This window comes from Pleurodeles waltl, chromosome 7 (genome assembly GCF_031143425.1).
Source record: "Pleurodeles waltl isolate 20211129_DDA chromosome 7, aPleWal1.hap1.20221129, whole genome shotgun sequence".
In the NCBI taxonomy this organism is placed as follows: domain Eukaryota; kingdom Metazoa; phylum Chordata; class Amphibia; order Caudata; family Salamandridae; genus Pleurodeles; species Pleurodeles waltl.
The window spans coordinates 993,716,800-993,739,294 of record NC_090446.1 but is presented as its reverse complement, the minus strand read 5'-3'; the positions used below and the strand labels follow the sequence as shown (position 1 = coordinate 993,739,294).

The following is a 22,495-nucleotide window of genomic DNA, read 5'->3' as shown; positions in this document are numbered from 1 at the left end:
CTCCTCAACAGGCCCTCACCCTGCAGGACTTCGCTGGGGAAACCCAGCCGGTGTTTAGGTCACACACTTACTGCTTCTCACCTATTGGGCCAATACATGCCGGCACCTGTCTGGCTCTGTGTAGAGTGGATGGCACATCACAACCATGTGGGTCCTTAGGTAGAACTAAGGACTGAAGGCTCCATTCAAAATACTCATCTTGCCCAATGATGATAGTCCTGCTGGTAGGCCACGACCTGCTCCATTGATGTTCATGCAGAGGTTTTGCATCTTTGGTGAATCCTGGAGATGTGACTTCCCAAGGCATCACTTCAACCTGCACCTTCATTAGATTTCCACACGGAAGTACTACAGTGGCAAAAGACACCTAGCTTTTATTGCAGGGATGAAGTGACTCCAGTCAGATACTGAAAAGCAATAATTTGCATAAAAGTGGACCACAACATCATACAATGAGACTGCACTGCACCATTCATGAACATGACCTGAAGCAGTGTTGGCAGTGCGAGACTATGAGAACTTTCACTTAACTTCCTTCTTTCTCACCTGTTGTCTTGTAACAACAGGGGAGTAGCTTCCACCTATGGGCTACGAGGTGGCTGTACCAAAGTGTATAAAAATGAGTCTAACCTTTGTATAAAGAGTGAAAGACGATGAGGAAAGAAAAGATAGTTCCTGTGTTGGATGTACTCTGAACTACACCAAGAGGATGGGCACCTCACAGGTTATTAAGGCAATACCAAAATACTTACATTGTGACAGCAGAAATTATGGTGAAACTCACTGACTTGGTAATCTAGGATGAGACCTACACGATGGAGTGTCACTCATTCCTACATTATGGAGTGTCACTCAGACTTACCTTATTGCACTTGTATATGTAAACAGATATCTATTTTTTCTCACATCACAGTATTTATTTCCATTACTGGTACCATGAAGATCAAGGAAGGCTCGTTCATTCCCCATCAACCACTATATAAACTATAATCATATTCCCATTACTTGCAACATACACCATCACACAACACAACCTGGAGGGAGACGGTGTTGTTCATTCCCCATCAACCACTTTATAAACTATAATCATATTCACATTACTTGCCACATACACCATCACACAACACAACCTGGAGGGAGACGGTGTTGTTCATTCTCCATCAATCACTTTATAAACTATAATCATATTCACATTACTTGCCACATACACCATCACACGACACAACCTGGAGGGAGACTGTGTTGTTGTGGCTGATGTATTTGGTTTAGCAAATGTGTCAGCGCTGCTGTAGACACACTTTAGCAAAAAGGTGTGGTTGAGATTCACTAGCCTGGGGAAGCTTCAAGTTCTACTGGCCTGGACTTAGGTAACTGCTGTGCTTGGTGTCTTAGTGGTGGATAGGAAAGAAAAGAAATGCTTTATAAAATATGTTGGCTTAGTGGGTGAAGGAGTTCTCATTCTAAAATTGCAAGATGATAGGGAAGGTAATCACCTATGCCCTCAATAGTACATCCTACTATTGCGTAGCTGGATGCTTTGGGTGTTTTGTAGAGTTGTTTTACATATGCTGTATCTCTGACCAGTTTCAGGTAACATATTGTCTCGTATTTAGTTTTTCTGGGTACAGGCAAGTAAAAGGGGATAGGTCGTTGGCACCCCTGAATTATTTGTGATGTTTTATCCTTGGTTTAATCCTGTAGACAGTAGTAGAAGACTACACTTTGAGTTTTTGCAGGTGTTACTTATATTTGATTTTGTACAGATGTTGTGTCAATTGTTTGTCAACATAAATCCTGGTTTTTCATTAAACTGAAGTTAACATCCTTATTGATTAAAGGTGAACCAGCAGACCTGTTGCTGTCACGTGTTTCACACCCTGGTGTTTATAAACTGTGGGCTTGTCAAAGCAAAGGGGTTGGTGTCACCAGCTCCATGGATAGTCTTATACAGTATTTAGGGCCTGTTTGGAGTTTGGTGGGCAGGATACTCCATCACAATTCAGGGTACCCGGTTTGCCAATCTGTTGGTCTGTCCCCCTAGTTTAGAGATAGGTGGACTGTAAGATTTCTATAGATGTAGGCCACTTTTGGGGGTTTTCCTGAGGGACATAAAAAAACAATTATTGACGCTCACACCCTGGGAGAATACTACCAGGGTGTGGAGGTCATGTTTTTTTTTCCATAAACTTTGGGAGTTTGCTTTTGGATAACAAAAAAATGTAAACATTTTAGTGGACAGTTGTCAATACTGATGTTGGTGGTCCACCAAACTTTCTGTAACTTGAAGGGAACCGCAGTGATGCCACAGGGATGAACACTGGACCATTGGTCATCTCTAAATTTCATGGATGGTAGTCCATCAGGATGGTAGAGGTAAAGTCCTCCATCACCCTGACAAAGTACAGTCCATCACAGTCCATCAAGCTCGAAATCATACCCTTAGAGTTCTGCATCCTATGCAGTATTTATTAGGCAAGTCCTGGAATAGTGCGACAGTCGACCTCTGACACGTTTGACAGTGGACAACAAGTCATAGTCCACAGATCCTGAAATGATGTTGAAAGCATCTAACAAAAGGTGAGAGAACACAAAGGCTCAGAGTTATAGATGAAAAGCATCAAGAACATCCACAGCCAAACACATGGCTGCTTCCATCTTATTACAATTAACCAAAACGAATTCAGAAAATTATTCTCTTTGAAGAAATAGTATGCTGAAATGCCTGCTGATGTTTTGTCTCTGCATCCTGTTTGGACATCATACGGGGTAGCAGCTGCGACCACTGGCCTGCCTTTTGTTAACCCTGACACTGCCCTTGCTACCCTTGGTCTCAGTCTTCATTAAGGTAGCTTTAGGACTACACTACAAAACAGTCTCTGAGCTATGTTTCCCTTTCAGTAGTTTCTGTTCTTTGCCCTTCCTCAAACCCCCTGATCACAAACTAGGAGGCTACTGAGGGGCAACGGATGGTAAAAGCGGTCGAGCTTGGGAAGCCATTTGCATGCAAAGGGTGTGATAGCAGTTCTGCTATCCCTGGCACTAAAGTGAATGTCCATGGCACCTGCTCGATTTCCTTCTTAGGTGCAGCCTCTACAGAGGTGGTCTTTTGGCTCGACTTGGGGTTTAATATCAACACGTAGCCTTCCTCCCAGCTGAGAAACTCAGATACTTGGCTGTCTAAGAGTACATTGTAGAGTTACTCCTCCATCAGACGGAGAATGGCCTATAGGACGATCGGGTGACCTGACAGGCGCTGGCATTCAGCACAGCCTTTCAATCTTCAAAGGCTGATTCGGTGTCATTGAATAATATAAACAAAGTAAATAGTATTTTGGGTGTTTTTCAAAGTGTCAGCTCCGTTGGTTGGAGATCTGCCTCAATATTGGGAATTTCTTTTTAAGCTGGCCCAATTTCATTCTCCCAATTTAGGCCCTTAGCAAGGGCTGCAGGTGATCTGACATCGGCAGGTACATTCAGGGTTAAACAAGGGATGCTCAGTTTATTAAGCGGTGGGCTCCCCCTTCTGGTGGTGAAAGGACTTACATACACATTGGAATCCTTCATGAGATCTGAACCCTGAGTTGTTCGATGGTAATAACATGTTGCATGCACATAAGCAGTAATGCCGCACAGACCTTTAGAGCTGAGAGAACTGGATGTAAAGTGTAAGGCTATAAGACAGTCCTCAGGATGGACACATTCTTCAGTACAGTCTCTTTAGACAAGGGGTACAAGTTAAAAGGCAGAGGTTTATTTATAAGTGGCAGCGAGGAAAGTACATTTCAAAAGGTCTATGAGAGAGAGAGGGAGGAGTGAGAAGAAGAGAGGAGAGAGCGAGTGAGAGGGAGAAATGGGAGAGAGAGATGTAGGTAGTCAGCCAGGCTATAGCTGGAGACCAAGAAGTGTCGTGCGTTTTTGCAACATACAAATAAATGGGTATGTTAGTCTGGACGAGCAGTTAGGAATCACGACAAGTTCTAAAAAATGCTGCCACTTTCTGAGGGGAAAAAAATATGACCTTCAAAACTCCCATACTCCTATCCTTCTGTGACCCCCTTGCCCATGATATGCAGCCGGACAGAATTAGGACTGCCATTAAATGAAGTTGACCCTGCCACTTAAAGGAGAAGCAAAGAGATAGGACAGGTTCCATTAGAAGGGGTGCGCTTTCAAACTCATGAGAGATCTCTATAAAAAAAACATTAAAAATTCACTGTCTCTTGCTTTTTCTGCTGCGCAGTGGAGCAGGGGAGGCGAAGATGACAGCATCCTGGAAGAGTGGTCACTTAGCATGATCTCCCTCCTCACCTAGCCTAGTTAATTAAACTTGATGTGACTATGCTGACAGCTCCCCTTGGCCCAGTCACGCTGTTGTGGTGTCTGTTTTCGTAGCTGCGTTCTCTTGGTGCGGCCCCTGCCACCGATCAGTCCAAACCGAGCCGCTTCTCGTGCACTGTAAAGCATTCCTGGCTCTATCTTTGCACACAAGCCGACACAACATTGCTTTCTCAAATATTCTCTAGTTTCACCTCAAGCACCTTTGTTGCGTTATGTTGTAATGCTTTATTTAGGGAACGTTTTATGCAAATCAGCATTTACCTTCTAATTAATATATTAGCCGAACATGTTTTATAAGAACACATAGCTAATCAACTAAACAAAACATAAAAGCATGGACAAAACAGGATAAAGGGCACAAGAAGAAACAGACAAAACATAATGATAGAGAAAATTGGATAATAAACAAGAGAAAGAAACACATTAAAAGAGAAGGAATATGCGGATCCAGTCATAAATGCAAAGGACGTAAATTCCCACTATCTAAAATGTTAGCAACATATCTATCTGTATAAAACCAAGAGTTTGGTCAAGATATATTTCAAATTAGAATTGTAGTCCTGGCGGGTAGTGATGGACTTGTTCTCACGCAGTTCCCGTTTGTCAAATTAAATCAACTAAACCTGTAGTGACAACTAAAGTGTATAAGTTAGTGGCGACAACCTGAAATGATCCCACCTCTCTCAACGGTGAACGACCAACATAACAACAACATATATAGTGGAAAAAAAAAAAAACATGAGCAATCGGAGGTACGAACAGTACATCCTAATTCATCTACTCTTAGTTATAACCTAGACAAAGACTTCTCTACTACGGTCTATGAACTCAAAAAGATAACCAATTATCAATATTAGTGTTATTCCATTTCAATTGGAGCAAAATTATTTGTCCACAATACAAATGTATTTTCCTTCAGGATTCATGTAAGTAAAATTACTTCATGACATAAAAGGTAGGATAAGTTAAAGGATTTCCGTGTCAAGACGGGCAGGACATAGTATGAAATCGAGTGAGAATAATTTTATTTGAGATTTCTGATAATCAGCTGATGCTCATTTTGTTCCAAATGAAGTATGGTGCAGGTCCTCCTGTGAATTATACAGATTATTTTAATGTACTTCTTTTCCTGCATATATGTTTTCACTAAATAACAACAGCTTTTTCAATTGTGATGCATTTGAAATAAGGCAGAATACTAACTGTATTAATTCTATAGACTACTCCTTATTTTCTGTTGTCCTGGTTGCCAAGAGTCCAACTCTAGAAGTAGGGGACGTACAATGGTCAGTGGGGTTTTTCACAACTCTGTAAAGAAAAACCATGGAGTAAAGAACTAAGAATGACCCCTAGCCATTGGAGGTAACTCCTGTGGCGAGGGAGGCATTTTTTATTTTATTTTCAAAACCAAAATCCCCCTTTGGGTTTTTGTTTATTAAAATCCCCCCAAAAAATTGAAAATGTGACCCACCGTCTGTCAAATTTCTAATGTGTTTCCAGGCCACCATACTGGCAGTTCCTGGATATGCTAGATATGTCAACTCACAAGACTGACATATCTAAAACAAGGAGCGGAGTACCCTCAGCATGGCGGTTGTAAGTACTTACCCATGCCAACGGATAATTCTCTGACCACCTAAATATAAATTGGGCCCTTGGGGGCTGACTATGACTTTGGCGGATGGAAAAGCCCATCTGCTGAAGTTCCGACAGGTAGGGTGCCACCAGTGTGGTAGCCTCCCTGCCGGGGCCATTACGAGTTTTCTGCTGGGTCAGTGGGAAACGGCCTACAGCATTGTCTCTGGTTCATAATAGAGCCGACAGCAATGCTGTAGTGCCTAGGGTGCACCAGCACCCGTTGCTATGTTCACTGTCTGCAAAGCAGGCAGTGAACATTGCAATGGGGCTGACCAGGGGGGCTCTTGCCAGCCTTTTCATGGCAATGTTACCACCATGAAATTGCTGGCAGAGAAGAGGGTGGTAATCTGCAGGACAGCGCTGCTTGCAGTGCTGCCCTGGCAGATTAGGACTGCCAGCACCGCCAGACCTTTGTGAAGTCAGAATCTGGCACTGCTGGCAGTCCGACTGTGGCACAACTGCTGCAGTCATAAAGCGGCGCTCATACCGCCGCATTGGCAGCGGACCAACCGCCAGACTCGTAATGATGTACTTAGTGTTTTGCATCAGTGTAACTGCACAATACTAGTTTTCCCATTTGTCACGTTCACCGGATTAGTTGCATGGTACAACGGTGCGTAACTGAAAAGTGTTCCTGATATTACTCAACTCATCAGTATTCATTTTATCAGCAAACAGCAGGATGAAAAGTTGATTTGTTACTACCAGGATTAGCACCTACCTGTTGCCTATGCTAGACTTTTATCAGCAGCGGTGCCCACCCCACATTAGCAGGGGATGCATGTGGTCAATGCGTCTGTGCCACATGAGGGCACATCAGGGCACTGCAGAAAAGACTCACGCAGCCCGTGCAGGCTAGCAGCTTTTAATTTCTCAGGAGGGGCAACGGCTACCTTTGAGCTAGGCCTTACACACAAGAAGCCAGGAAGATGGAAGAAACAGCTCGCCTCCTGAGGAATAAAAAATGCATGCGTGGGAGGCAGGATGAAGCGCCATATGCAAGCTGTTCTCATCTGAGAATTGAAATCTTATTTATTGTGCAAACATATTCTGGCAGAGCCGTGTGATATAGGGAGCCGTGCTGCATTCACAAGGGCTGTGAGACTAGACACCAGAGAGAGTACACGGTGAAGAAATGATTCTAGTTATTTCAAACAAGCTGCACATATACTCCATACAGCTCACCCAAAATAGATCGAAACTGCAGAACAGGGGGGGAGGGGGTGTTACATGGCCAGCAGTGGAGAGGATCAAGTGGATGAATGGCTGACAGCATTTATATAGCGCCCACCATTCACCTGACACACTTGGTGAAGAAAAGGTGAACAAGGGAAGGCTTGACATCTGCGGTGGGAGACGGCGCAGTCTGTTGACACTTTGACTCTCTCCTAATACGTGCCAGACAACTCCCCACGGGGCACGTTTTTGTGAATAACCGAGCGGCACAGAAGATGGTGTAACCCTTCCGCTGAGTTGTGTCCACGTCTGCCTAGACTAGTGTCTAGTAAATGAAAACCTTCCTTTCTACTTGTCCATTGGCTTTCAGATTCTAATTTGTGTATTTATTTATATATATATACGGGTGTCATAAATCAGATTAATGTTAGAGCGTTTTACATGGAGTACAAGGGTGTAGTTGAGTGTTTCATAACTACTGAATAGGCCTGATGAAGTAACAACAACTGCAGTATTTCACAGCATGAAACAAATGCAACAGTATGAAATTGTGCCAACGTAAAGGCAGGGGGTGAAGGATGAGAGTACATTAAGAATTCACGTGCAGAACTGGTAAAGTCAGAGGCCTGTGTAGCTCACTCATGCACATATGTATTTTCAGCAGTTTGTAGTACGAATACATGTGGCGCAGCAGTGACATTAATCCGGAGAGTGTGCTAGAATCTATCAAGATGTGGTTAACATTTCCGGATCGAAGTCAATTTTAGACTTTTTTAATTTTATTTATTAAATAGTGATCAAGTCTGATGCTTGCAGGCGAGTTTTTTGGGTTCAAAACCAAAGATGAAGTGGTGGATATATATATATTAATAAAAAAGCCCATACTGTAATGTCCGTGTAGAAAAGTCCCATATATGGATTTACTAAAACATGAAACAGAACTCAGTAGTCCATAGTTCCTAATAATTATCAAGTCTGATGCTTGCAGGCAAGTTTTTTGGGTTCATAATCAAAGATCAAGTGGTGGATATATATATATATATATATATATATATATATGTATATATATATATATATATATATATATATATCACAGCACTCAAGGTAGAAGTCCAGCAAATCAAAAGCCCATACTGTAATGCCTGTGTAGAAAAGTCACATATATGGATTTACTAAAACATGAAACAGAATTCAGTAGTCCATAGTTCGCACAACAGCTGTCCCCAGTTCATGTAACAGCCAACACGTGTTTCTTCATGATAACATGGCATTTTGAATCCAGCAACTTTGGGTGCATCATTCACACAGTTCATTAATTAGGGAAATCATTCATTGATAAATAATAAAAATAATGTGGGAACAAGGAAGCAGTCTTGCCGGACACCAAACCCTATTGGAAGGTTCTTGGTTCCCCCACTGGACCCCCACCTGACTGTGGCAAAATGATTGGTATACAGATCCTGAATTAGCATCAATAACCCTGAAATAAACCCGATTTTCAGGAGGACATCTCAAAGTTTGGCCCTTGGGACAAGATCAAATCGGGGGCGTAGCTTGGTCAGTAAGGCTGGGGTGGTGTGAGCTTCAGATTTCCCAACAATGGCGGTAGCATAAAATGTTAAATTAAATTGTATGACAAGCGGGGCGTGTGAGAGGGGCTAAAGAGGAATTGGAGACAAATGAGGACTGGCAGGGGTAAGAGAGAGAAAACACATTATTTGTCAAATAAACACACTTGTTAAAGTCTTCCAAAACAGAGGGGACAGAAAGTGTGTGTGTGTTTCTTTCTGGGTGCATGTAAAAATTACTGTTGAATTCTGACAGGCACCGCACCATACCCGACTGGAAGCACTTGTACCCAACTATTTAGCAGAAAAATGCATTTAATAGGGGGGGTGTAACACCCCACACACCCCCTGAAGCTACACGCCTGGATCAAATGCCACATGAAGATTGACGAAGGAGAAAAAGAGCCCACCCATTCTAAATCGACTACTTTACATTTTAAGGTAAAAAATGGAAAAATCTGGTCCACAGTACTAGTTTTGGGACTGAAGCCGGATTGAAGGTGAGATAGGGCCTTGTGGGATCTAATCTAATCCCAGAGTTTTCCCAGGAGTTGTCTACTGTATATTTGTTTAATATTATGAAGAAGATATATGGGGTTATAATTGCCCAGTTCTTGCCTAGAGCCCTTTCCAAAGATGGGTATTATTTTTCTGCCCCTTTCCTTGAATTAGGGATGGAGATACCCGCCGTAATTATGTTAGTCAAAATATTAATATAGGGGGCTCTGACCTGTGGTTATGCACAAAACAAATACGAACGGATTCCATCTACCCCAGGAGCTTTCACCATTTTCTGAGCCTTCAATGCTTGAAAGGATTCTTCAATAGTAAAGGACACGACTTCCCCCATTTCAGCCCTTCTGGAGGGCTGGATATCAGAGTTAGTTGGAGGGGTTTGGGAAAAAGGTGCTGTATAAAAGACCGTGAAGTGCTCCACCCAACCCGTCTCTGGGATATGGCATTCATGGTAAGTATAATCTTTACAACTGCTGTGAGAAACTAGGTGCACAAAAAATCTATCACACCCATTGCCCCCCCATCCCCCTTTTGTTGCTTCAAACAGATCCTCTCAAACCTTTGCTTCCCACGTGGATTTTCTAGATTTAATTGCTTGGGCCTTGTCCTGCCAAGTATTTACGATATCTGGTCACTTATTGCTTTTTAGAGCTTCCCACAGGGCTATTTTGGCCATTCTGCATTTTTTGTCCAACCACTCATGTGGTCTGGAAGCCGGTTTGTGAGGTAAGATCTTCCTCTTGAAAATTAGTTTTCATTTCCCAAATAAAGATTTGTGCGTGGACAATATCTGGAGGGGAGTATTAGCCGGATCTATACAATTTGCTAATGCACTATAGACAACTCCATAGATCTCCCCCAGTAAAGCCTCATTACTAACAATGTCCATTTACCTTGCACCTGCCATTGATCAGGGCCACGGGGTTAAGGGATATTGGCCTTATGCAAGATTTGTCCTTTAGATGAGTCCCTTTAAGTGTAAGGGCAAGGGGAAAACAGTCACTGCTCAGATGATTAATAATCTCCATATCTACCATCTCATGCCAGATCGTAAGGTCAAGAAATACATAATCAATATTTCTAAAATAATTGCCCCTTTTAAATGTTGGTTTGGCAACATAATCAGACGGGGTATGCTCATTACAAGCTCTTAGGCTATGGTGCGGTTATATCTGAGATTTGGATGGCAGGTGCACTCATCTTGGGGCACTTTTTGGCCGAAGAATAGGGAGGGACCCCCCAACATTCATTCTCTTGTGCAAATAAAACTAGAAGTGGCTGATAGGGCTCAAAGCAGCAGACTCATTGACTCATCAGTGCATGCTGCCACAGACTAATGTGGGACACGTGATACATACAATGTGCTTGGCTGACACATTATTATTGGTAAGCACCGAATGTGTCCCAACTGGGCCTCTTGGCGCTATCAAGATAAGTACTGGTTGCCACGCATCAGGAAAATATTAATGTATTAACCACCCTAATGTGGTCAGTGTAGGAATCTACTCGTTTCACAGGTGATAACCACTCCAAATCTTGTTGTTAAGAGGAAAGCTACACCCAATGAGAAGATGTAACATGCCCATCTTTCATCCGTAGGACACCACTTTGGTGGTTAACTAATCACTGTGACGGGGTTCACAGCAACCACTTTGCTCAAAGCAAAGAAAAGATAACCAGGCTATACGTCCAATACTTGAGGCTACAGTTTGCTCAGAGGAGATGATCCCAGCCTGTGAAAAGGTGTCGGAATTATGGAGGAGGTTGGGAAGAGAAAAAACAACCTACTGACCGACTACCAATCAACTGCTGAGACAGGGAAGTAGAAGCTTGCTGACTCAAACTCTCCTTGTACAGACACCCATCTCCCTCTGTACCCCATACACCAGTCCAGGAGCAGTACAGGGTGGTTGAAGTGACTGTCCTTGACAGCAGAAGAGCTACTTTAATTAAACTATGCAGAAGGAGGTCAGAGCAGACAGGGCTTTATGTGGGCTGGGTCCTGCCGGTGCTCAGCACAGGCAGTTCTTAAAAGCAGGTCCTGAGACATGTCCATATCAGGCTCTCTGATATTGCCCTCACCCTCAGGATGAAAAAAAAAATCTTAGCTCGGCAGCAGTACACCCTTCACTGCCTTTCATGTAACTTCAAAGAGACTTGTAGTTATTTCACATTCTCGTTTCAGAACTGAAGCAGTTTCAATAATATATACTTATGCAACTAACAACCATTGACAAAGCCACAAGTCCTGGCTTATTTTAGGTGTACTGTCAGCTGTTTATTATATATCTGGATGCAATGACAGAAAGAAGCAGCAACATACCAGATGGGCGGCACACTAGGACAAGCACAGATTTTTGGCTTACATGGGTTTAAGCCACGCCCTTAATTATACGGGCCACACCCATTTGAGAGACCCGTCAGTTTTTTCACCCCACTTCAAGCTTTGGGAGCAGACACAAACACGAAGCCTCGTGATTTTCTCAGGTCAGAGGGTAATAACGTACTTAAGCCCTGGAAGCCAGCGCGTAGCCAATGAGAAGCAGCGAAGGCCGTTCAACGCTAGAGTGCTAAAGCCTTGCTTCAAGCGTGAAAAGAAAGTTTTTGGGTGAGAACAATGGCCGAATCCAAACCCACCCCGACTCCTTTATCACCCCCAAGTGCTCTCCTGACAAAGGGGGGTTCACACTGATTGCTGCGCTGACTGTCGTCGGCGTGACTGGACGTCTCCTGGGGAAGGCCTCACGGGTGCCCGTTCTCTTCACCTGGCACTTCCAGCTTGGCAACGAGACAAGAGAGCACCCAAAGGTGTGGAGACAGCACCCTCCCGTGCTTTAAAAGGTGTTTGGATTAAGGAACTCATTTGCCGTGAAACGGCAGCTTTTACATACACCAGGCGAGAGAGGTGGGCTGACTGGCACCCAAAAGGCACGCAGTGGGCACAAGGAAGGGTGACCCGTGAAAAAAAGGTTAAAGGGCAGCTCCACCCGGCGCCTGTTGTTACTGGGATAATGCCTCTCCCGATTTTTATTGATGCCCAAGGCAGGGCTCGAGCCAGCCTAATTTAGCTCCCTCTGGCTTCTTGATACTTGACCAGCGGTCGAAAGCATAGCCGTGATTTAAAATCCGGGTTTCTTACAGCCAATAGGCGGCAGAGCTGCAGCTGGAATAGGAACACACTGCTCGTCGATACAACATTTTCACATCTTGGACGTCGGACTCAGGTCACACTCGGCGTCAACGGCAGAGCTGCGATGTAACCGTTGCATTCGTGTGGCGCTGAAATTCATTACTAGAGCTAAGCTCCGAACACAATTCCTATCCAACCCAGAGGTTAATACATGGGACGTAGTGCACGAGGGGTCAGGCCGCGTGGGAGTGGAGCAAGGGGAAGGTGAAAGGGCAAAAGGGGGGAGAACGGAGAAAAATATATTACTGGTACATTAAAGTCGACTAAAGGAGCAAGTTTGAATTTCCACCTGTGAGCCAAAATCACGCCCGTAACCCTCGGCCTGCAATCACCTCTTTTTATCTGCATTTGCAATCCGCACAGAGAAGGGCCGAGGGGGTGGGGAGGGTCAATTTACACAGCCCGGGCCCGTGGGTTTGAAAATTCAATCCGATTCGTATTCCTTCTCGGCAACCTTGAAGGTTTTCAGACTCACTTTGTTTCAGTTTGTTTTTTTCCGAAGAGAAAATATGGCCACAAATGAGATTAGATGTTCTCTCGGCTGCTGCTGTTTACGTCAGACTGTGGGTTCTTGTTTCCTTCGGTGGCCGGGAGATTGCCACTGCGCCTGGTTCAGGAGGAATCAAACCTCATCTCTGTTGCTGCAGCCAGATTTGTACCTCGAGTTCGAGGCGTAAACCGCTAATTCTGAAAATCAGAAGCACTTTTCACGACCCGTACCAGCTCCTCCTATTCCTGCATGGCACCCACAAAGCTCTTCCATTGCACCTCAGTCTTGACACGAGAATGCCCTGATATTTTAGCGTATGACCTACAGACGACCCTTCTAGTCCAACACTGGGCACAGATATAGGTGTTCAAATGCACCTCAAACATGACCTGCAACAACCTTTGTTATTCGAGCAAAGGACACGCACACGGTTCTGCCAATGCACCTTAAACCCGACCAACCGCAGTTCATAACATTCCCGCATGGATCTCACATACTGCTCAGCCAATGCACCTCAAACCTCGAATACAATCCTTAAAACTCAAGCATGAAGTTCACATACAGCCCTGCCAATGCATCTCAAACTTGACCGAGAGCAATCCCTAACATTTCAGCATTGGACATACACTGCTCTTCCATTGCACCTCAAACCTGGTCTGCACCATCTCCCGCTATTCGAGCATGTCAACCTCATCTCTGCACCGCAGTCTCCCTTCTCATTTCAGCATTCACACAAAGCACAACTCTGGCCAGAGCACCTCAAACATGACCCGCAGGAAACCCTGCTCTTCCAACAAAGAACCCACATACAGCTTTGCCAATCCCAGAGGGGCTGGTCACAGCTCTGCCAATGCACCTTTCTTAACTCTCAGCCACCACTGCTATTCCTCCATGATACCCACACAGCTCTGCAATGCACACAGGTCCAGTTAATTTAATTTAGATTTGTCTACTGCTTTAAAAACATACACTGGTATACATGCACCTTCCAGGTCATATAGTCAGGACCACTGGAATTATGTTGCAGGAGAGGGTTAAAAAAATGCAGCAGGGTTGAGTAAATTACGTGGCAAGAAAATGCAAATTATGTGGCCTTATGCAGTACATTTTGTCATATTATTACTTCACTGTTTCATCATTTTTAAACTTTGTAAGACTCTCTGGGCACTGGTTGCACCCCATTAGTGCAAGGTTAACATTCAAAAACAATAATAGCACTAGAACGGTGACCAGTCACGCTTTGTATAGGGTCTAACACTATGCAGCAACGCATGTCAACACATTTTAGTAACATTTGAACAGTTTGCGCCAGAAACAATTTTTTTGTTGAAATCTGCAGATTATGCAGCAGATGATGAATTGCATGGTAAATGTGGCAAATCTATAATTATGCAAAAAATGTTTTGGGCGCACAATCACATTATTCCAGTGGCCTTGTATACAGCCTATTCTGCTAGCAAACAATGCATACATAGGATTTCCAGTAGCTACAAAATCTTAAGAATTCCACTCTTTCAGTTCTAATAGGAGGGTGTTCCATATCTTCATCCCAAGGTCCAGAAAGATTTGCAACACATGGTACTTAACTAGATAGAGCGTTTTTCTGATTAAATTTACTGAGGTTGAGGATCTCAGACTTATGCTAGGGGAAGGCACATGAAAGACTGTGCGCTTTTAAATGGAGAAGTGGAAAAAAATACCTTATCTTATTGTGGTAGCCCTTTTAAACAATATCCTTTTCAATGGATAACTAATGGAGTTTAAGCAGATTGGAGCATATGTGCATTTGCTTTCTCCTCTGAACTGTCTGCAGTCTTGACATCAGTGTTTTGGCTTTACCAGGATGTAATGCAGTACATAATCTCTCCTGGGGTCGAGCATAGGACGTTGCAGCGTAGCAGGCGCAGGGACATTTAAACAGGACTTCAATGTCACATCGGACCTCAAGACATACTATTCTGACTTGGGTATTTATCCTCATAAGTGCAGGATTAGGTATGTCAAGAATCTTTAATTAGTTTGAACACTCAAATTATATTTTTGGTGTCCCAAACATCAGTTCTTGTTTGCTACCATTTACAGTGGCAGGGAAGCTTTGGCCTTGTTCCTCTGTATGCTTATGGAACTACTTTGTGACTAGCTATTTCCTTATAATGTACGACAGGCGGTACTTCATCTCTTATAAAATAGACAATAAAGGATGTAGATCAACTGCAATAGCTTATTACAGTTTAGTTCTGATGCCACAATGCCTGATGCCAGAGTCAGTCGCTGAGGGAAAGGCAGGTAAGGCCATGCACCAAAATTCATTAAAACAACTGTTTAAAAGACTAAAAACAAAACATTGCTTTTCTTTCTTCTGCTCCTTTTTTCTGGCCATAATGTAGCAAACAGAGACATTTAAGGCAACATGTTTATTTTTTTTGCATTCCTTAGGTTATTATAGAAAGTTAGAATCTGTCTGCATGTGTCAACTCATTCCGAGCTACATCACTTTTTTTTTTTTTTTTTTTGCAAAAGGACACACATTAACTGATTAAAATGTATTTTTAGTAACAAATATCTGACAGCTTTATTGATGTGTTTCATTTTGCGCTAGAAGTTCTACTTTTAGGCTTCACATTTACAAACATGCTCTCTCTTTCACATGAAAAAGCTGCACAGCAAGGATTAAGGTGATTTGTGGAAAAGGTGATGGTGTGACCATGTATTATAAGGAATAAACCAAAAGGTGCCATACATGATAAGGATATTGCCTTCAGCCATGTACCTTCATATGGTCACAGAACTCTTTTGTGACTTGTAATAACCTTATAAAATACAGCAAGCTGTACTTTATACCAAATATAAACCATGGATGGCTACAATCCATAAAAAGTAACCTGACTCTAATTCAATTATTTCAGTCTAGCTGTGGCATCACTAGTGACTGCTCAAATGTAATGAATTACTGTACTTGTGTAGTGACATCACAATGCCTTCTACCAGCATACAATGTGAAAGGCAGCTCACTGAGCAGAACTACTTCTGTTTAAACAATGAAAACAAGGACAAGCTTCCCAGCTCTTTCTATCAGTTAACATGCAATGAGCAATCAATATCAGAAAAGTGGAATTTATGGCAACATATTTCTAGTTTCGCACCAGAGAGTCCACATTTATTCTATATATCTGCAACCATATTCATTCAAATAAAGTAACAAGGGTAATGATATGTCAATGCACTTCAAGAAATAAAATACCCTCTGCCATACATGAAAAGGATATTACAAGTCACCTCAGAATTGTTAAGACCTTACTGCTTTAGATGGTCTAAGACCCCTTTAGTAACGCTCAATATTTTATATTGTAGACAGAGGCTAACCTCTCCCATATAGAAATGATTACATCCAATATTGCTGTTCAAATATTGTTCAGTACTCACAGTTATATTTATACACAATAAAAACACTAATACCATAAACAGCTTTTGAACATGATCCACTTATTGGTCTAAGAAATAATATGCATTATACAGGAAGAACTATCCCACAGCATGTTATAGTTATATTGTAAATTCCACTATGGTTCGATGACCCTGTGGAGGAAAACCAAGGTGGGAGGAAATAGAAATCAGTGGCTAGCGATATGTTATTACAGGCAGGTTTTAAAATCCACAATAAGGCCGTGATCCAGAAATACCTTTGGTCAGAAAATTGTATACACCTTCTTTGTTAACGCAACGTATTAAAGCATTGTCTTGAAATATAAGAAAGATTGTGCTACACGTTGAGCATTGGAGACTTACCTGTACTCCAGAGTGAACTTTGTCAGCTCACTGCTGTCATGCAGCCACTTGAACTCAAGGGGCCAGCTGCCTTCTGCCATGCAGGTAAGGACCAGACGATTGCCTTCCAGGTGCACCTGAGCACGCACAGGCTCAGTTTTGAAGTATGGTGGAACGTCATCTGTTAAGGGAAAGAGAAGAGACACGATGATCAGTAGACATCTTCATACCTTACAACATGGCATCCTCAATGACAAGCAATGCTGGCACAAAATAGGCAGTACAGTATAGGATCAGGCATATGACATATCTGCTAATACCACATACATTATATGTGTCCCTCTTCATCTTTCTGTGGGTGCTATAGCTGTCAAATACTGAGATGAGTAAGGAAGGACTCTTCTGGTGGGCTCAGCATTTCAGAATGCCTACCCTCTAAGGAAGGAGCTCACCTATAACCACTATCATTTAGTCAATAAATCAATCAATCAAAATCTGTTTCTTTCGGATTCAAGATCTATAAAACATAAATGAAACTTAAAAAACACATTCTAAACAATCATATAAATACATTAATAGTTCTCATAAGCTATAGCATGTAAAGATACCATTTGATTTTATCCAAAATAGACTATGTCGAAACAAGGAGGCCAGATGTACGAAATCGCAGGTTTGCGATTTCCTAATAGTGTTTTTTATTGATTCGTTATTAGGCAATCACAAACTGCAATGTACAAGATTGTGTTTGACATCTTTAGCAATTCCCTGTAGGTCGCAAATGGACCTGCCTCATCAATATTCCTGAGGCACCTCGCAATTTGTGTGCTTTTGGGAATGGCCAAAATCACAGGGATGGTGACCTGCTGGGGTCAGCAGACCACCATGTCTGTGATTGCTTTTTAAATAAAGCATTTTTGTTTTTAAATGCAGCCCATTTTTTCTTTTTACTTTTTTTTATTTTTTAGGTAAAATGGGATGAGTTTCAAAATGAAAACTTAAATGTTTTTTTTCTTCATTTTTTAAGAGTAGACAGTGGTTCATTGGACCACTGTCTGCTTTAAAAATGTTTGCACCCACATCCACAAAGGGGAACGGGGATCACTTGGGGAACCCTTCCCATTTGCAAATGGGCTACCACCTCCATAAAGCAGTTGGTAAAATGTGAATGTTTTGCCACTGCAGTTCAGTTGCAAAACATTCACACATACCAGTGCGATTTGGTATTAGGAAGAGACACACTAAACATGCCCCTTTTTAATACCAAATCCCAAAAGCAAAATGGGATTCAGTAACAAATTAAAGAGTTGCATTTTGTCCTTACAAAAACCAAATGCAAAAATAATTTGTCTGGTTGAAATTGATCTGATGGGCCTTTTGGAACCGGAAAATTGCTTTAAACATCTGGCCCTTAATGCCCTGGCACATTGTGCAATCTATCAAAGTGCAATACCCCCCAATCTGTTATACTAAATGCTTGTGCAGAATGAACAAACATGAACTCCCATAAAAAGTGTAAAGCATCTACAACCATAACAGGTGGAATTTAAAATATTGTATTAGTCAAAAACCACAGCAAAATCAGGGGTCATTAGGAAAGTTGCTAGCATCACAAACTAAAAATCTCTTGCTTATGGATCATGCAGAATATACAAATTTGGCAACACTGCTAACAATCACATTACGATTGTCAGATCTCAAGATTCTTAGTGTGATTTCATGTTGTCTGATGCCCATAAGCTGACACACAGGTTTGATCCACTTCTTGGGTGTAAGTGCATAAGAACTACAAAAAAGGGAGGTGATGCAGTGATTCAGACTTTAGTTTGCATGATGGACATAACGTGCTGCTGCAATTCTTTGTTCCCAAATTAATACAGAAGATATAAGTAGGCAAAATCCCATATCTACATTCTGTGTGTACCTGCTTGGCTAAGAGGCCTGAAAGTTTATCAAGGAAAGATTCGTATAGCGGAGTAGCCTTGTGCTGCCCACATTGCAAACCTTTACATCCTCTTCCCATATGCACACACTTAGATTTTCTTTGATTAATGTGTTTGTTACTGTACAGGCTTCAGCAGAGGATTCCCGAAACATATGAAGGTCTAATTTAAATAACATGCTTTTGATATATGCTAACCAAGGAATTTTTAGATGTCCCTTAGAACTTAATACTTTTCTTAATTATAGCCCATAAACCTCTGATTCATCAGTAGACTATAATCCGTGCCAGTACACCAAGGGTCTCAACTTCAGCGTGGAAGTGATCAGATAACACCAACATCCAATAGCAGAGGAAGGCGAAGGGCATTCTGTGAGAGGCGTGGTAGGGTTCTGAAAAACCTTTTTCCGACCACAGTGAGCCCTTGTCTTTCACATGGCCCCACAGCTCTGGGCCGGTCAAGGAATATCCTTTAGCTTTACCATTATACATTTCTTTGGTACATAATTTAGATTAAGTTTTCTTTGCTAGCTTAATAAAGGCCCCTGATTCCTGTTGTAGTTTTAAGACACCCCTACTAATTTGTAGCGTCCAATTAAGTGTATTGGACAATCACACACCTAAGTAGACAGAATCTTGTACTTGTTCAAGAGGTTCTTTCTGTACTGCAATGCGAGTTCTAATGGCTTAGTAGGGGTTGAACGCCTTGAGCTTGGTCTAACTAATATTAATTCAAGCCTCCTTTCAGTACAGAAGACAAAAAAGCGGTCTATATAGCCTGCAACCTTGCAGGAGTTTTGGAAATGAGAAGCATATAATCTTTTAGTATTACCTCTGCAGTTTATTGTCTTCAATTTCATAGCCTATTGAACAATTCTTGGATCTATGACTTGATTGGACAATGTTTGTGTGACACTCAGCTTGACAGTCATTTGGAGTATTAGAGGCACTTCTTGGCAGTGGCAAAAGTGGATGCTACTAGGTAAGATTACTTTGGGGCCGCAGGCAGTTTGTTCGTGAGCAGGGTTTGAAATTGGAAGTCAAGACATTGGTTCTTACTGGGCTGGATTTTGAAATCTCACTCCTTTCAGGTCTCCAAAAAGCACAACTCACACCCCTTAGAGTTGTTCTGCGCGCAACTACCCACGTTGTATCTTGCCACAAGACATCTTACCACATCTCTCTATACTCCAGAATCAGCAATAGCTCATCATTGAGACAGGAGTCCAATTTAAGACAACATGCCACACCCATAAAGTACTTCACAATTCTAGACCACTCTACCTGGTTGTAGAATTGAAAGCCTCAGACACCCAATGAGAATCGATAAATGCTGAATCCCTCCTGCTTGAACATGCATTATTCAAACAAGAACACTATATGAAATAATCTTTCTATTGCAGCGGGAAAAGGCTCTAAACTGCCCTCCAACCAGCCTTCCACACAGCTCCTTGTCTGATCAAGTTAAAAATGGAATCTCAAAATCCTTATATTTGAGAGACACTGTGGCTAAAGTTAGATTTGTAACATCACTTTGGCTGACCCATTTTGCCTATCAGGATTCAGCCTGCTAACTCTCCCTGTTTTAGCATTGCTCTATGGTTCTCTTATTAGGATTGTTTTCTAAAGCAATTCTTTCCTGGTACTGTTCATTTGTGGATATGAACTGCCTATTCCTTTTTTCTAGTTCCTAATTGGCTATTTTGTTATGTTTGTTATCCTGAACACGTCTTGCTCTTTTGCAAAGTGCTTTAATGCCCTTGGGCCAAGTCGCTGCCATAGAAAACTGAAAGTACATAAAAAAATAAATTAAAACATGGAGTCACATATTTGAATGGAAAATGTACTATCATTCACAATAACGTCCCACCAAGTAACATGCAAGTAAACAGAGAATAATATGAAAATATTTAACATTTTCTCCACATGTTCATTATTTTGTAGAAAAACGTCAAAGTGTGAGACATATCGAAAGCAGAACAATGAAGATGAAGATCAACAAACCACAAAGAAAACATCAGGCTGTGCTTCGAGAAATCATTGAGGCGATATTGAGAAAGAGGAGAATAATGTTGTCTCATAACTTGACCTATGATTGATCTTACAGAGAATTGCTTCATAAACATATCTTGTCTGTAATCAGTACCTGGCGAATGTAAGCATGGCAGATACAAGATGATACCTTGAGATTGTGCAAACAAACCTGGGGGAGGCATTATCATCATCCACAAGGAGACTATCCAATGCATTACCACCTTAAACGACTCCACAACTATCATGGAACACTTGAACTTCCAACTCCTAACCAACGCCAAGAAGACCATCAGAGGCACCATTGGCTACCGGCCATCCTCCTCCCCTCCCGGACCTTGACCTGCATTCTGCAATGCCATTTCCAACTTCATCGCCCCTCTAGCTATTGACTAGTTGGTGAACTTAACTTCCACCTCAATGACCCAGACAACGCCAGCTCCACCAATCTCCTGGAAAGCATGAGCAACATCAGGCTTACTGAACCCACACAGAACAGGACACAGAGTGGACCCAATCTTCACATCCAGCCACACAGTCAAGTACAGCCACATCACTGAACTCACCTGGACCAACCACACAATTTTCCACTTCACCATAAAAGGCTCCCGGGGCACCACCACCAAACCAAGCAGATCCTCTCACCACAGCTGGAAGAATGTGACTGAGACCCAGTGGACAAAGGCCTGGAGCAGGCAGTCCAGAACTTTACCAATTGTATCACCAAATGCTCCAACAAAGTCGCCCTTATGAAGCCAGCCAAAATCAACAAAACCTCAAGACAAGCCAGCTGGTATACACCTGAACCCAGAGCCATCAGGCACCATTACAGACGACTAGATAAGCAATGGTGACCCACCAAAAACTCCTCTGACTGAACTGCCTACAAATCAGCCCCCAACAAATACCACCAATGCACAAAAAACGAAAAAGCAGCCCTCACAACCTACATCGAAACAAGCACCAACCACATGAAGGAACTCTTCAACATAGTCAGGGAATATTCCTGCCCGTCAGCCACGAGAACACTATTGGTCCTTCACAAGAGCTCTGCAACACTTTCTCAGACTACTTCCATAGCAAGATAGCAACCATCTACAAGAACATTGACCCCAACCTTTCAGGTTCAAGGTCAGCATCTCCGAACCACCCACGCACACCAGCCATTCTATCAACACATGGACGCCGCTCACCATGCAGACCACCTCAGCCATCATGTCTTTCATCCACTCCGGAGAACTACTGACTCCTGCCCCCACCACTTTTTCTACCTCAGATCCAAAGAAATCATTACAGAACTCACCAACATCTTCAACTCCTCCATCACCACGGCAGGCTTCCCTGACAGATATAAACACATCAAGGTCAGCCCCCTCTTGAAGAAAACCTCCACCGACCCCAGCAAACTCAAAAATTACTGCAACATCTCACTGCTCCTGTACCCCAACAAAGTCCTTGAGAATGCCATCAATCACCAGTCGACCAAACACCTGGGTAAAAACAACGTGCTCAACGCCTTCTTATCTGACATCCACGCCAACCACAGCATGAAGCAACCTTGATCACAGCCACCGACAACATCAGATCCATCCTTGACTCGACCACAGTGAGACGGCAGCCCAGTTCCCTTCTTGACTTATTAGCTGCTTTTCACACTGTATCTCACCACACCCTCATCAACAGACTCAAAAGCATTGGCATCCACGGGAATGCCCTCAAACGGATTGCATTCTTTCTCATGAGATGAACACAGGTAATACGCCTGCCACCCATCACCTCCGAACCAAAGAGGATCGTCCCTCAGCCCCATCCTATTCAACACTTACATGACTCCTCTCACAGAT

At 42.6% G+C, this 22,495-nt stretch overlaps 1 protein-coding gene across 3 annotated transcripts in view; it reads right to left on the bottom strand.

Annotated features, from left to right (window-relative positions):
* Positions 1–22,495, bottom strand: part of SDK2 (sidekick cell adhesion molecule 2) — a 945,724-nt gene that overhangs the window by 536,637 nt on the left and 386,592 nt on the right. For all 3 annotated transcript variants that reach the window (XM_069199807.1, XM_069199808.1, XM_069199809.1), the window contains exon 2: positions 16,703–16,862. In XM_069199807.1, the coding sequence (XP_069055908.1) occupies positions 16,703–16,862 (160 nt within the window). The remainder of the gene's footprint in view (positions 1–16,702; positions 16,863–22,495) is intronic.